The following is a 12,934-nucleotide window of genomic DNA, read 5'->3' as shown; positions in this document are numbered from 1 at the left end:
TTCCAAGTCCGTAGGTAAAGGGAAATTGAGGAGTAGTCCGAGTTCAAAAGCCAAAGTATTAGTCCGAGGAGATTGGTTGGCAGGCGAGCCGGCTCTGCGCAACAGGTCAAAGGAATGCTATGGGAAGATCTGGCAATGAGTTGAGTGAAGACCAGGTTCTTGTAGGAGTTGAAGTTGATTGTAGATGGGACACAGCTGAGGGAATGAGTGACCGGGGAAATGCAGTGCCGTGCTGCCAGTCTGCCAGCAGATAGCACCAGAGGCGCCGTAGGGCATGCCGTGCCCGTTGGGAGGTACTGGGGACCTCAGGGTCTGAGTCTGATGATGGGGAATGTGAACGTGTCCCAGCTCCGATGGTGAGGAGTGGAAACTCAGGTGGAGCCGAGCGCCGTGGAGACCCAGAGGGAATAGATGAGGTAGGTTGCAGGGGTTGTGAAGGTAAACTTTAACAAAGCCTTCTGTAATGGGATTGGGGCCTCTCCTCCGGGTACCAACCCCAGACTTAGGGGCACGCGGAGAGGGCGAAGCAGTGGCTCGAGGCGGCCCTATGTTGTGTGACCACCAGCAAGCCTGCCCCGTGGAGGAGCAAACATCTGCCATGGGTGGAGTATGCCCTCAACTCAATGACCAGCATAGCGACGGGTATGTCTCCTTTCGAGTGCTCGCTTGGTTACCAACCCCTTATGTTTCCCCGTCAGGAGTTGGAAGCTGCGGTCTCGTCCACCAGTGCCCATTTCCGCCGGTGTCGCCGGGTCTGGAAGGCTGGAAGGCTATACTGCTCTGGTTAGATCTGTGGTGCAGCGCCAACCGGCGTCGGGTCGCAGCCCCTGTCTACCGTCCGGGACAGCGGGTCTGGCTGCTGGCCAGGGACCTGCCCTTCCAAACACCCCCCCAAAAGCTCGCACCCCGCTATGTGGAGCCTTACCTCATCAAACGCATCATCAACCCCTCTGCGGTATGTCTCACTCTGCCACTATCTCTGAATGTCCATCCGGTGGTCCATGTCTCGATGTTAAAGCCTGTGTCCTCCAGTTCCCTTTCTCCCCTGGTCAAAGCTCCTCCACCTCCACATGTCCCGAAGGACGGTGAACCAGTCTGGTCAGTCAAGCATCTGCTTGCGGTCCATCGTAGGGGGTGGGGTTTCCAGTATCTGGTAGACTGGGAGGGTTACAGCCCTGAAGACCGGAGCTGGGTTCCCCCTTCCTACCTGGCCGACCTTACCCTGCTGGACGACTTCTACCTTGCCCACTCTGATGCTCCTGGGCAGTCGACCGGTGTCTCCCGTCAGGAGGGGGTACTGTTGTGGTTCAGCCCCCTGCTCGGCCCTCTGGCTCCACCGTGAGGTCACGAAGCACAACTCCATCACCTGTCTCTGAAACATCAGGGACATCTGCGCGCGCGCTTAGAGCATCGCGTAGACACAATCAACAACAATGCACCTGTCTACAATCTATAACCACCACACCTGCGGAGTTATCAGCTCATCATCAATCTAGACCCCAGCCAACCCACTGTGTCGTCGCCAGAACGTGCCTAAGCGACAGTCGGTAACGTAATCTAGCCTATCTAGTTTACGCGTGCCTTCTAGTCAAATTGTCAACCCTAGTTTTCCTTCATGTCTTCTGGTGCCCTGTTTAATTGTGTTTTCCCTGTCTTCTCAAGAACCCCTCGAGCTAAACCCTCTCCCACGGACCCTAACCTCTCACTTGGAACTCCTGGCTTTTACTTTTGGACCTCTAAAGGACTCACTCTTCTCTCTTGGACCACGGACACCTTTGCCTGCGCACACGTTTCATACCGCACCACACGTAGAGTTAATACTTACACATAGCCTAGACACACAACCCGCTGGTCATCACATATAGTTTAGACACACATCCCACAAACAAGACGAACAACACACCATACACAATACACTTTATTCTTGTGTTTTTCCTTGTTTAATTTTGTTAATAATTCCGCCCTTCCGGCAGCTAAAGATTCTGCTGCCTCTGAACTGCCTCTTTTAGTTCTGCTCCAGCCGTTGTCATAACGCATGTTGACCACCTACTGTAGACTTGCCTCGCATGTTGTCGACCTACTGTAGACATGCCTCACATGTCGACCATTGTCCACCTGCTTCAGACATGCCTCACATGTTGACCATTGTTCAGCTACTGTAGACATGCCTCACGTTGTCCACCTACTTTAGACATGCCTCACATGTTGACCATTGTCCACCCGCTGTAGACCTGCACCACATGTTGTCCATTGTCCACCTGCTGCAGACATGCCTCCCATGTCGACCATTATCCACCTACTGTAGACATGCCTCACATGTTGACCATTGTCCACCTGCTGTAGACATGCCTCACATACTGACCATTGTCCACCTACTGTAGACATGTCTCACGTGTCAACCATTGCCCACCAACTGTAGACCTGTCTCACATGTTGTCCACCTACTGCAGACATGCCTCACATGTTGACCACCTACTGTAGACATGCCTCACATGTTGACCATTGTCCACCTACTGTAGACATGCCTCACATGTTCACCATTGTACACTAATTGTAGACATGCCTCTTAATGTTGACAACTCTCCTCCTACTGTAGACATGCCTGACATGTTGGCCACTGTAAATAATAGAAGCTGTTAGGTTAATATTAAGAAGTGATTTCAGTGCAAGTAATATTTACACAAGTTTTCTCCGATGTACAAATGTTCTGTGAGCTGAAGGGCTAGTGAGTGTAGTCATTCGTGGTCGTTACACTACCCCCCTCCTTCAGGAAGCATGTCCCCGCGCTTCAGCATATCAGCTCCCTCACGCCTGTGGGCGCACGCACTTCCGATGGCCTCACGATCTCACCATCCCACTTCTGACACCAATGTATCGAATTTGGGGGGCAGCCCGGGAACCGCCGCAGCCAGGACGCGCACCCGAATCTCCCGCACCATGGGCGACAACGTTAACCAGTTGACTAAAGGGTCCGATCCGTTAGCCAAGGGCTAGCGAGTCTATTTATCGTGCACGTTACAGTATTTTGAAAAAGCATGCTCAGGCAGGCCGGTTTGAGCATTGCCAGGGTCCGTAGAGTTGCTGGGCTTTTTCGAAGGCAGGAATCTCGAAGGTGTACAAATGCATGGACCAACAAAAGACACCTGATGAAAATATTTGATATGTGGGAGGCAGCCTTTGGTAGATGAATGTGGGAGATGTCATGTGGCTCAATCCGTGACAAGTAATCACCAGTCCACAGTATGACAGCATCACAATACAGCTGTAGGCTTCAACAACCAATTTCAGAACACACACAATGCATTGCACTCGTGCCTATATTGGGCATAGCAAAAGGGGACCACGCATTGTACCGCTTCTGTCCATGGTTAACTGCCAAAGGTGTTTGAAAGGTGAGAAAAACATCAGTACTTGACTGTGGATAACTGGAAAAAGGTTGTCTGGTCTGATGAATCGTGGTCACAGCTGCGCCACCATGATGGTTGATTCAGGGTGTGGCATACACAACATTAGCAGATGCAACAATCATGTATGGTTCTAACTGTACAGGCCGATGGGGGAGGTGTAGTGGTTTGGGGACATTCAGCTGGCATACGCTGGGGTCCATTGATACCAGTAGACCAATGCCTTGAAGCCTGAACATAGTTTAACAGCAGAGCAGACCAAGTTCATCCAATCACAACCATCATGTATCCCCAAGGGGATGGGTATCTTCAACAAGATGAAGCCGCCTATCACAGTGCAAAAATCATCCAGTTCGAGGAACATTCAGGTGAAGTGACTGGACACCACAATGCCCTGTGATATTAACCCCATTGAACACCTTTGGGATGAACTCGAACACACCATCCATAGAAGGTAGCATCAACCCATCAACAACCCCAATCCTTGTTATGAACACACACTGGTGCTCAGGAGTGTGTGTGAGTATACTATAGTCTGTGCGAGTGTGTCCTTGAAAGCTTTCAGTAAGGCCTGCTGCATGCTTCAAACAAAAGGCTGGAACATCAGGTGGTGTCAAAAGCTTCTTTCTGGCAGTAAAATAAGGGGGGTTGTTATCAAAATTTCTTTTTGCAACAGTGACTGACTGGGTTTGCTTGGGTAGGAAAATGGGCAGGGTTTCAAGTGGTCTACAAATTCTATGCTGTTCATTCTTTACACAACTACTTCTGCCGCCATGTTGATTGCTTGTATCTCATCATGAACAACTTCAGGGAGAAACACTCTGTTTGCCTTGATACCATTAAGATCCAGTTAATAATGAGAAGGAGTAAATAAACGGTTTCCATACTTTCTCATGTGTGATCATTATTTTAAAGGAAATGCATAAGCAAGGCATGGCCGAAGGCTAAACCATCACTGTTACATGTGAAGAAGCTAGCGTTCTGTCACTGCTGACTGTCTGGGACTAGCAAGGGTCACAACGCTAACCATCCATTAGCCATGACAGACAGGAAAACACCAGATGATTCAAAGTCCGAATATAACCTTGATTGGCCATGATTGATTTTCAATATCGAGAGTCTGCACCGGTCTGCACAAAATAGGGCAGGTCGCAAGGACAGTCAGCACAGATTACCCCCCCCCCCACACACACATTTTTTCTCCCCAATTGTATCCGGCCAATTACCCCACTCTTCCCAGCCATCCCAGTCGCTGCTCCACCCCCTCTGCTGATCCAGGGAGGGCTGCAGACTACCACGTGTCCTCCAGTACAAGTGGAGTCACCAGCTGCTTCTTTTCACCTTACAGTGAGGAGTTTCATGAGGGGGACGTAGCACGTGGGAGGATCACGCTATTCCCGCTAGTTCCCCTTACCCCCTGAACAGGCGCCCTGACTGACCAGAGGAGGTGCTGGTGCAGCAACCAGGACACATACCCAAATCCGGCTTCCCACCGGCAGACACAGCCAATTGTGTCTGTAGGGGCGCCCGACCAAGCCGGAGGTAACAAGCAATCCTCGTATTGGTAGGCAACAGAATAGACCGCCACGCTACCCAGATGCCCCAGCGCAACTTATCTTGCAGTGTGCAGGGATTCACATCACTCGCTTCCAGATCAAACCTTTAACCAGTCCAAGCTGCCCCGATTACATCAGACATGTTTAATTTTTATGAGTGGACTACGGACAAGTCTGAGCTCATCGGCAAGTGTGTGGACCACTATACCTGCAGACGGAATAGGTGTGCTTGTTTAGCACCGAGTCTCTATGTGTTGGCCTTGTGGCTGTGGAAACGTCTGCTTGACCGCAGTGGCTGAAACAGTCTGTTATTGGGATGATGGGGATCCAAAATAATCCTTCTAGCCCTGGTCCTGCACCACCTGCTGATCCTGCAATACCTGGTGTATAAGTCTTGCGGGGGGAGAGTGTGGACCTGGTGGTACCCTCAGCTGACTGTACCACTCTCTGCAGGGCTTTTTGGTCTTGAGAGGTATAGTTCCCATACCAGGTGGTGATTCACCCTGCCAGGCTGACTACTACTGTGTTGTCAGCAAACATAGTAATGGTGTTGGAGCTGCTCATGGCCACATGTGTGTACAGAGAGTACAGCAGGGGACTCAACCTTGGGGGGCTCCTGCTGGGTCTTTTCCCAGTCAATTGGGATTTTAAACATCTTGCAGTGTGTTCCCAACTTAGGTATTGGTCTTTTTCACTACTGTGTCTTTCCAGCTTTATAAATCATTGCATGAAACCTATTAAAAAACATTTATCCTGATCTGAACAGTGTTCCAATTTAAAGATACATCAACTTTACAGCTTTATAAATCTCGACAAAACAACTTTTGAGATACTTTACACACCAGTCAACACATGGAAGATTAGTGACTTCTACCCCCATAGAACTGGGGAGAAACTGCATTGGTGTGTTACGATTTAATTATTGTGGAAATGCATATTGTAATGACAATAAAAATATGATGCACTGTGTAGCTCTGCAGCCAGTAAACAACTGACTTGACGCGAGTTTGCATATACCAAGTGTGTGTGTGTGTGTGTGTGTGTGTGTGTGTGTGTGTGTGTGTGTGTGTGTGTGTGTGTGTGTGTGTGTGTGTGTGAACGTAAATGAAAAGTATTTAGTTTTTTGGCAAACAAGGAATTGCTATTGGCAAACAAAGAAATAGTGGGCCATCGCTACCAACTGATCCATTGTAGCAACACCTACTTCTGGACTCCCCCAGCCCCTCTCTATGATAGACAGGTTATCCATAAGATGTAAGTGACTTTGCTGCCTGAAGAAATAAGACGCCTCATAAGAAATAGTTGGTTTGAAGCATGCAGAGACTCAGAGTATGAGAACATGTGGATGAGGGACTTGGTAGTGTGTGTGTACAGGATATCAAGTACTCCTGGGTAAGGTTACAGTGGACCTCCATACACACTTGAAAGTATATGAAATCTATGAAAGGATATCTGCGTTGTAAAGGAGCACAAACACCTCTATCCCAACCACCCTACTCCTCTCACACACTGGTGACTCACACTCACTGAGAGACAGACATACAGGAAGACAGACAGACAGATAGACATATAGATAGACAGACAGACAGACAGACAGACAGACAGACAGACAGACAGACAGACAGACAGACAGATAGATAGACAGACAGACAGACAGACAGACAGATAGACAGACAGATATCCAGACTGTAGGAAATACATGTCGATATTCTAAAGCAGGATGAGTCAGCTTGGGATATTGACCTGAGCGTCCGTCTCTCTGGATGTCCACATGGTACCAGGCCCCATCGTTGACCTTGGACTCGGTGGCCTTCACCTTGATGGTCCCTGAGCCCATGTCCAGCAGCAGGTACAGACTGCCATCCAGCAGCTCCACTGCAAAGAAATCCACCTGGCAAAGAGCAAGAAGGCAAACGAAAGGATGTTATCATCATGGAACATATTTTTGGAGATCTCTCAACAATTCCAACATCTAGGTTCTGTGTCAAGCCTTTTAGTTCCTTATTTACATTATTCTCAAATGACCAGAAAATTTAGTTATTGGCTAATGTGATCTGTCACCAGCTAGAAGAAATAATCAAATACATGCAATTGTTTCATCAGACCTGATTACTGTAATGTTCTGTTTTCAGGTCTGCCACGGGCTTGTACTACAAATATTCATCTCATCACATCTCATCATCAGCAAACCGGGGTTGGGTTGCAGTGGCAGCAAGCTTAGGGCACTCTAGAAGTCCCTCTCCCAAGTAGCACCCTCCAGCTCCTCCTGGGGAATCTCAAGGTGTTCCCAGGTCAGATTGGACATGTAGTCCCTCCAGTGAGTTCTGGGTCTACCCCGGGGTCTCCTTCCAGTTGGACATGCCTGGAAAACCTCCAAAGGAAGGCACCCAGGAGGCATCCTAATCAGATGCGTGAACCACCTCAACTGGCTCCTTTCGACGTGAAGGAGCAGCGGCTCTACTCCAAGGTCCCTCCGAATGTCCAAGCTCCTCACCCTATCTCTAAGGCTGAGCCCAGACACCCTACGGAGGAAACTAATTTCAGCCACTTGCATGTGTGATCTCACCCTTTCGGTCACTACCCAAAGCTCACAACCATAGGTGAGGGTTGGAATGAAGACTGATTGGTAAATTGAGAGCCTTGCCTTCCAGCTCAGCTTCCTCTTCACCACAATGGTCCTTTACAATGACCGCATTACTGCTGATGCTGCACCAATCCGCCTGTCAACCTCCTGCTCCATCCTACCTTCACTCATGAACAAGACCCCAAGATACTTGTACTCCTTCACTTGAGGTAACAACTTATCCCCAACCCGGAGGGAGCAATCCACCATTTTCTGGTAGAGAACCATGGCCTCAGACTTGGAGGTACTGACTCTCATCCCAGCCATTTCACACTCAGCTGCAAACTGCCCCAGTGCACGCTGGAGGTCACATTCTGATGAAGCCAACAAAACCACACCATCTGCGAAGAGCAGAGATGCAATTCTGAGGTTCCCAAAACGGACACACTCCTCACCTTGGCTGCACCTTGAGATCCTGTCCATGAATATCACAACAGGTCTCACTTTGGTTATACAAGGACCGGATGGCTTGTAGCAACTGCCCCAGTACCCCCTCCACACACACACACACACACAAACACACAGAGTGACCCAGGGTACACAGTCGTAAGCCTTCTCCAAGTCCACAAAACACATGTAGACTGGCTGATCAAACTCACATGCCTCCCTCAGCACTTCTGCAAGGGTAAAGAGTTGGTCCGTTGCTCCACGGCCAGGTTGGAATCCGCATTGTTCGACAATCTGCAAGGTTCAACAATCAGTTGGAGCCTCCTTTCCAGCACCCAAGAGTAGACTTTCCCAGGGAGGCTGAGCAATGTGATGCCCTGATAATTGGAGCACACCCTCCGGTCCTAAAAATCTTCAGATGGTTCAAAATGCTGTAGGTGCAATCCTGACAAACTAGAAAATGTAAGCATATTACACCTTTTCTTGCCTCTCTTCACTGACTTCCTATTCATGTTAGATCAGACTTCAAGGTGCTTCTGCTGACTCGTAAAATCCTAAATGGGTTTCCCCATCTTACCTGTCTGATCTTCTCCTCCTCCTCCTGATCAAAATACAGGGCTCCTGTTTGTACCCAACGTTAAAAAGATATCAGCGGATGGCAGGGCCTTTCCTATCGGGGCCCGTTCTTAAGGAATAATGTGCCTGCTGCCATCAGACAATCAGAAGAGTCTGTTGAGTCCTGTAACTCCAAACTTAAAACTCATATTTTTGCCTTACACTATAGTTGCCTTTAAATTGGGTATTTCATGCATGGCGGGTTGGTTTCTATCTCATTGAATTTCCCAAGCGCTGCTGTGCTGACGAGATTATGTAATATAGATTATTGCAACTGTTCTCACTGAATGGTTTCTTCTCTTGTCTCTTCTCCTGTCTATGTGAATGGTGCGACGTGAGTTTCCCTTGTGTGTACTTGTAGTCTGTCCTCCTGCCAGGTCTCCATGGTGATGTTGGTCGAGTGGCTTAGGTTCTAGACTGTTCCGGTGGTATCTGGATAGTCCTTGGCATCCTCCTCATCATATTATTCATATATCTTACAAATGGGGGTAATTCAACAATCCCATTAGGCTTAAAACACATGTAGTGTAAGTTACATTGGCCCTAATCATGTACATTATTTTCCTCAATATAACTTGGCTGCTCACCCTCCTGATAAGCACCACTGCACTCCTTGAGATTGTTGAGCCAGAACCGAGCTCTGGGATTGTTCTGAAGGAACAACAACAGATTTGTTATCACCAACTGCTGTATGCACACTCTCCAAGTGTTTGTCAGGTTGAACCCCGGAGAGGTAGGTAGGAGGAATGTCCCTGTCACTGCCTTACTGATCAGCTGGGCTGGTATCAACCGGACAAAGAAGATTGTGAAGTATGCTGGAGCAGACACAACTCATATGTTGCAGCAGCTGCAGAGTTCACTTTCACCCAATCGGAATTGAGTGAATATAATAGGAGCTCCGAATGTTTTAGTGGAAGATTGCAGGCTGCAGCCACCGACATTGGGTCTCTTTTCAGCATGGGAACATCCTCAGTGAATGCCATTAATACAGCCACTATCTAACATCATGTAGGCAAATTGCAGGCTGAAATTCCAGACATCAGTGCACAGATGGAAAAAAAGCAGGCACAATTGCAAACTTTTGGAGAGACTGTAAAAGGGCACAAAACTGGTTCTTCGCAACCACAGTGCTGCCCTGAACAAGTTCATACTCACAGTGAACTCCTTCCTTACAATGTTTATGGTCAACTATGCTCATGCACAACTCGTAAGCCTGTTAATGTCGGATATGCAACGGGATATTGGATCCTCGGTTAACAGTCTAGCCATAGGTAGGACCCCTCTCCCTGTTGCATAACATCCTAACCACTGCCACCAGAGCTCTATTAATACCACCTCAGGGTCGCCTAGCCTACACATTAGGCAGAGCTGTACCAATTCGGATCAATCCAGAAGACAGGGACATTAATTTCATCGTCAATAGTGTCCTCAGACGATATCTACAGACTACAAGATGTGATGAATGTTGGACGCCATGGGGTTCTATTTCAAACGCCTCAAAAATTGGAAAAACACAGGCGTAGTTGGAAAATATGATGATGGTGTGATTTATTGTGCCGGCCTTCCAAGGTGCAGACAGTGAGAATATTTACAAAAAAGTGCAAAAAGATGAAAAATAGACAAACAAAATATTCTATATACAGGATTGCAAAATATTACAAAAATTAGTTCCTTAATAACTCAAATATCTTAAAATAATAATAAAAAACCCAATCTGCAAATTCAACAGATGTAACCAGGCCAATACTGACCCCACCAGGGCCAAAGGCAGCCATTTTCAACTGGTAGCCCCTCCCACTAGGCTTAATAATTACATAGAAAAAACACAACACGTTTTCCTACCAAATAAACAAGGATTATCTGTTTTCATAAACCTTTTCAGTAGCAATTGTATGAAGCTTGCATCTATAATGCCCTATAAGGGCATTAATAATATCTTATAATGTAGCTATAGGTCATTGTAAGATTCATTATAACCATGTATACGCCCTCACAATGCCTCGTAACCACCTTTATGTCCATCAATTATGAACGGTTATGATTTAAAACGGATTTATGCATTGTAAATATGTCATCATTAGCCTGTTTATCCGTCAAATGTCACAATGCATCATAGCCAACTTGTTTTGCTGAGGTTTTGTAGAGATGCATAATGAGACTTCAGTTCTATTTCAGTCATATGCCATTCATAGTAAACCACGTTATAACCATGTATGTATGTATGCCTACACAACACCCAATAACCACCTTAATGACACATTATACAATACATTTAGTTATCAGAAAGGCAGCATAATACATTATAAACATTACATATGGAGGTTACTCATCGCTACGTCAATGATCATAAGATATCATAGCCATCATAATTAGATTCGTTTAAGCTATGTGAAGGTATCCAATGTCCATTCAGGGTCTTTCATCAGATTTAAAAGAATGTTGCATATAGTATTTAATGTATACTATACAGGCATAGAATATTATAAACTGTCATGCAGTTTTATACGTGGTCTTTGTCAGCTTTAAGTAAAGTGACAAAAGGATAGTGCTATTATGAACAGATATAACGTTATTATAAAGTAAGATACAACATTATGAATGAGTGGTCTGACAGTAAATACAACAGAATATAGATGAAAAGTCCATTTTATTGTCATCAAAAATGGCAAGAAGTAATTCATATGGTCACACACACACACACACACACACACACACACACACACACACACACACACACACACACACACACACACACACACACACACACACACACACACACACACACACACTTTACCACTATACACACAGCAAACACACAATCCCCATGAAGAGAAACACTGAGAAACTAATGAGGGTACCACTTGTGATTTTTTTTTACCATCCATGTTCCTTCTACACATATACACAGTTAACTTCTGTACTGTTGACAACTTCAGCACTCATGTATATTGTGTTTCCTTATATCATGTATGATGCGGCCAAGGGTATGAGAACCAGGATTTCTGGGGAGCCAGTATTCCCATTCTAGAACTTTCAGGTGTTGTTTTAAAAGCGTTGATGATCGGTTGCCACGGTGCCACCACACATCCACCTTGAAGGTCTGTCATGCACGTTCTAAGTTGTGGGTATGGGCTCTGGCTTTTGCATCAACAAAATGTCTTTTGTGGCACACAGTGAAATGCTTATAGCCCAGCTCGGCTACAACCCCGTGGTAGGCTCTCCACTCATCTGTGATGACAGCTGACCCCTTCTGATATGCCGGACAATGACTGGCAGGAAATCATTCTGGGATCTCCCTCGGACAATCTTCAGGATGGTGTCTGTGAATGTTCTCATTCATCCAGGTCATGGTTATCCAAAGGAATTGAATCAAGTGCAACTGGACTTGGTATATATCGGTGAAGACGTTTCGCCTCTCATCCAAGAGGCTTCCTCAGTTCGTGTCTTTCTGACTAGACCAAGCTAGTCTGACTGGCTGGTGATGAGACTCAGATATTTATCCTCTAGGAGTCGTTGTCAGAGCTATAGATGTCCATGGCTCTTTGTGTTCTGATGTGCAGCAACGGCCATCGTTATCAGAGGAATTCATGTGCGTGGCTCTTTGTGATCCAATGTTTAGCAGTGACGGTTGTTGGGGGTGTTAGTTTCGACTTCGTTAGTGCTCCATTCAGTGGTCATGAGAGTGGTTGGAGCCGTTAGTGAGCGACTGTTGTTCTTGGAGGCTAGGCTTCTTGAGCCTCCTGGGTAGAGATGAAAGGACGGCATTGTAAGTGGGAGATAGGTGGTGTCGCAGACCTCCTCCTCTGTTGAGGGATGGTTTTTCCAGTTTCACATAGATGGCTTCCTTCACCCCTCTTTCAAACCATCTATCTTCTCTGTCCAAAATGTGTATGTTGCTGTCCTGGAAGGAGTGTGTCTTCTCCTTTAGGTGTAGATAGACTACTGAGTCTTGTCCTGAGGAGTTTGGGCCTTCTGTGTTGGGCCATCCGTTTGTGTAGTGGTTGTTTGGTTTCTCCTATGTATAGGTCAGTGCAATCCTCATTGCATTGTACAGCATACACCAGATTGCTTTTCCCGGTGTGTGGTACACGGTCTTTGGGATGAACTAGTCTTTGTTGGAGTGTGTTGCTGGGTTTGAAGTATACCGGGATGCGGTGTTTGTTGAAAATTCTCCTGAGTTTCTCGGAGACCCCAGAAACATACGGGATGACTGTGCTATTCCTTCTGTTCCTTTTCTCTTCGTCGCTCACCTGGTTGGTCTTTTTGGAACGTGTTACAGTTTTCACAAAGGTCCAACTGGGGTAGCCGCAGGTTTTTAAAGCTCCCCTCGGGTGTTTGTGTTCTTCTCG

At 46.9% G+C, this 12,934-nt stretch overlaps 1 protein-coding gene across 1 annotated transcript in view; it reads right to left on the bottom strand.

The window, feature by feature from the left end:
- nrxn3a (neurexin 3a) overlaps positions 1 to 12,934 on the bottom strand; it is a 564,844-nt gene that overhangs the window by 412,649 nt on the left and 139,261 nt on the right. Inside the window, exon 4 of the mRNA XM_056296357.1 lies at positions 6,704 to 6,851. Within this exon, the coding sequence (XP_056152332.1) occupies positions 6,704 to 6,851 (148 nt within the window). The remainder of the gene's footprint in view (positions 1 to 6,703; positions 6,852 to 12,934) is intronic.

Source organism: Lampris incognitus, chromosome 16, assembly GCF_029633865.1.
Source record: "Lampris incognitus isolate fLamInc1 chromosome 16, fLamInc1.hap2, whole genome shotgun sequence".
NCBI lineage: Eukaryota > Metazoa > Chordata > Actinopteri > Lampriformes > Lampridae > Lampris > Lampris incognitus.
The sequence above is the reverse complement of the archived record's forward strand: the minus strand, read 5'-3'. Positions and strand labels throughout refer to the sequence as shown.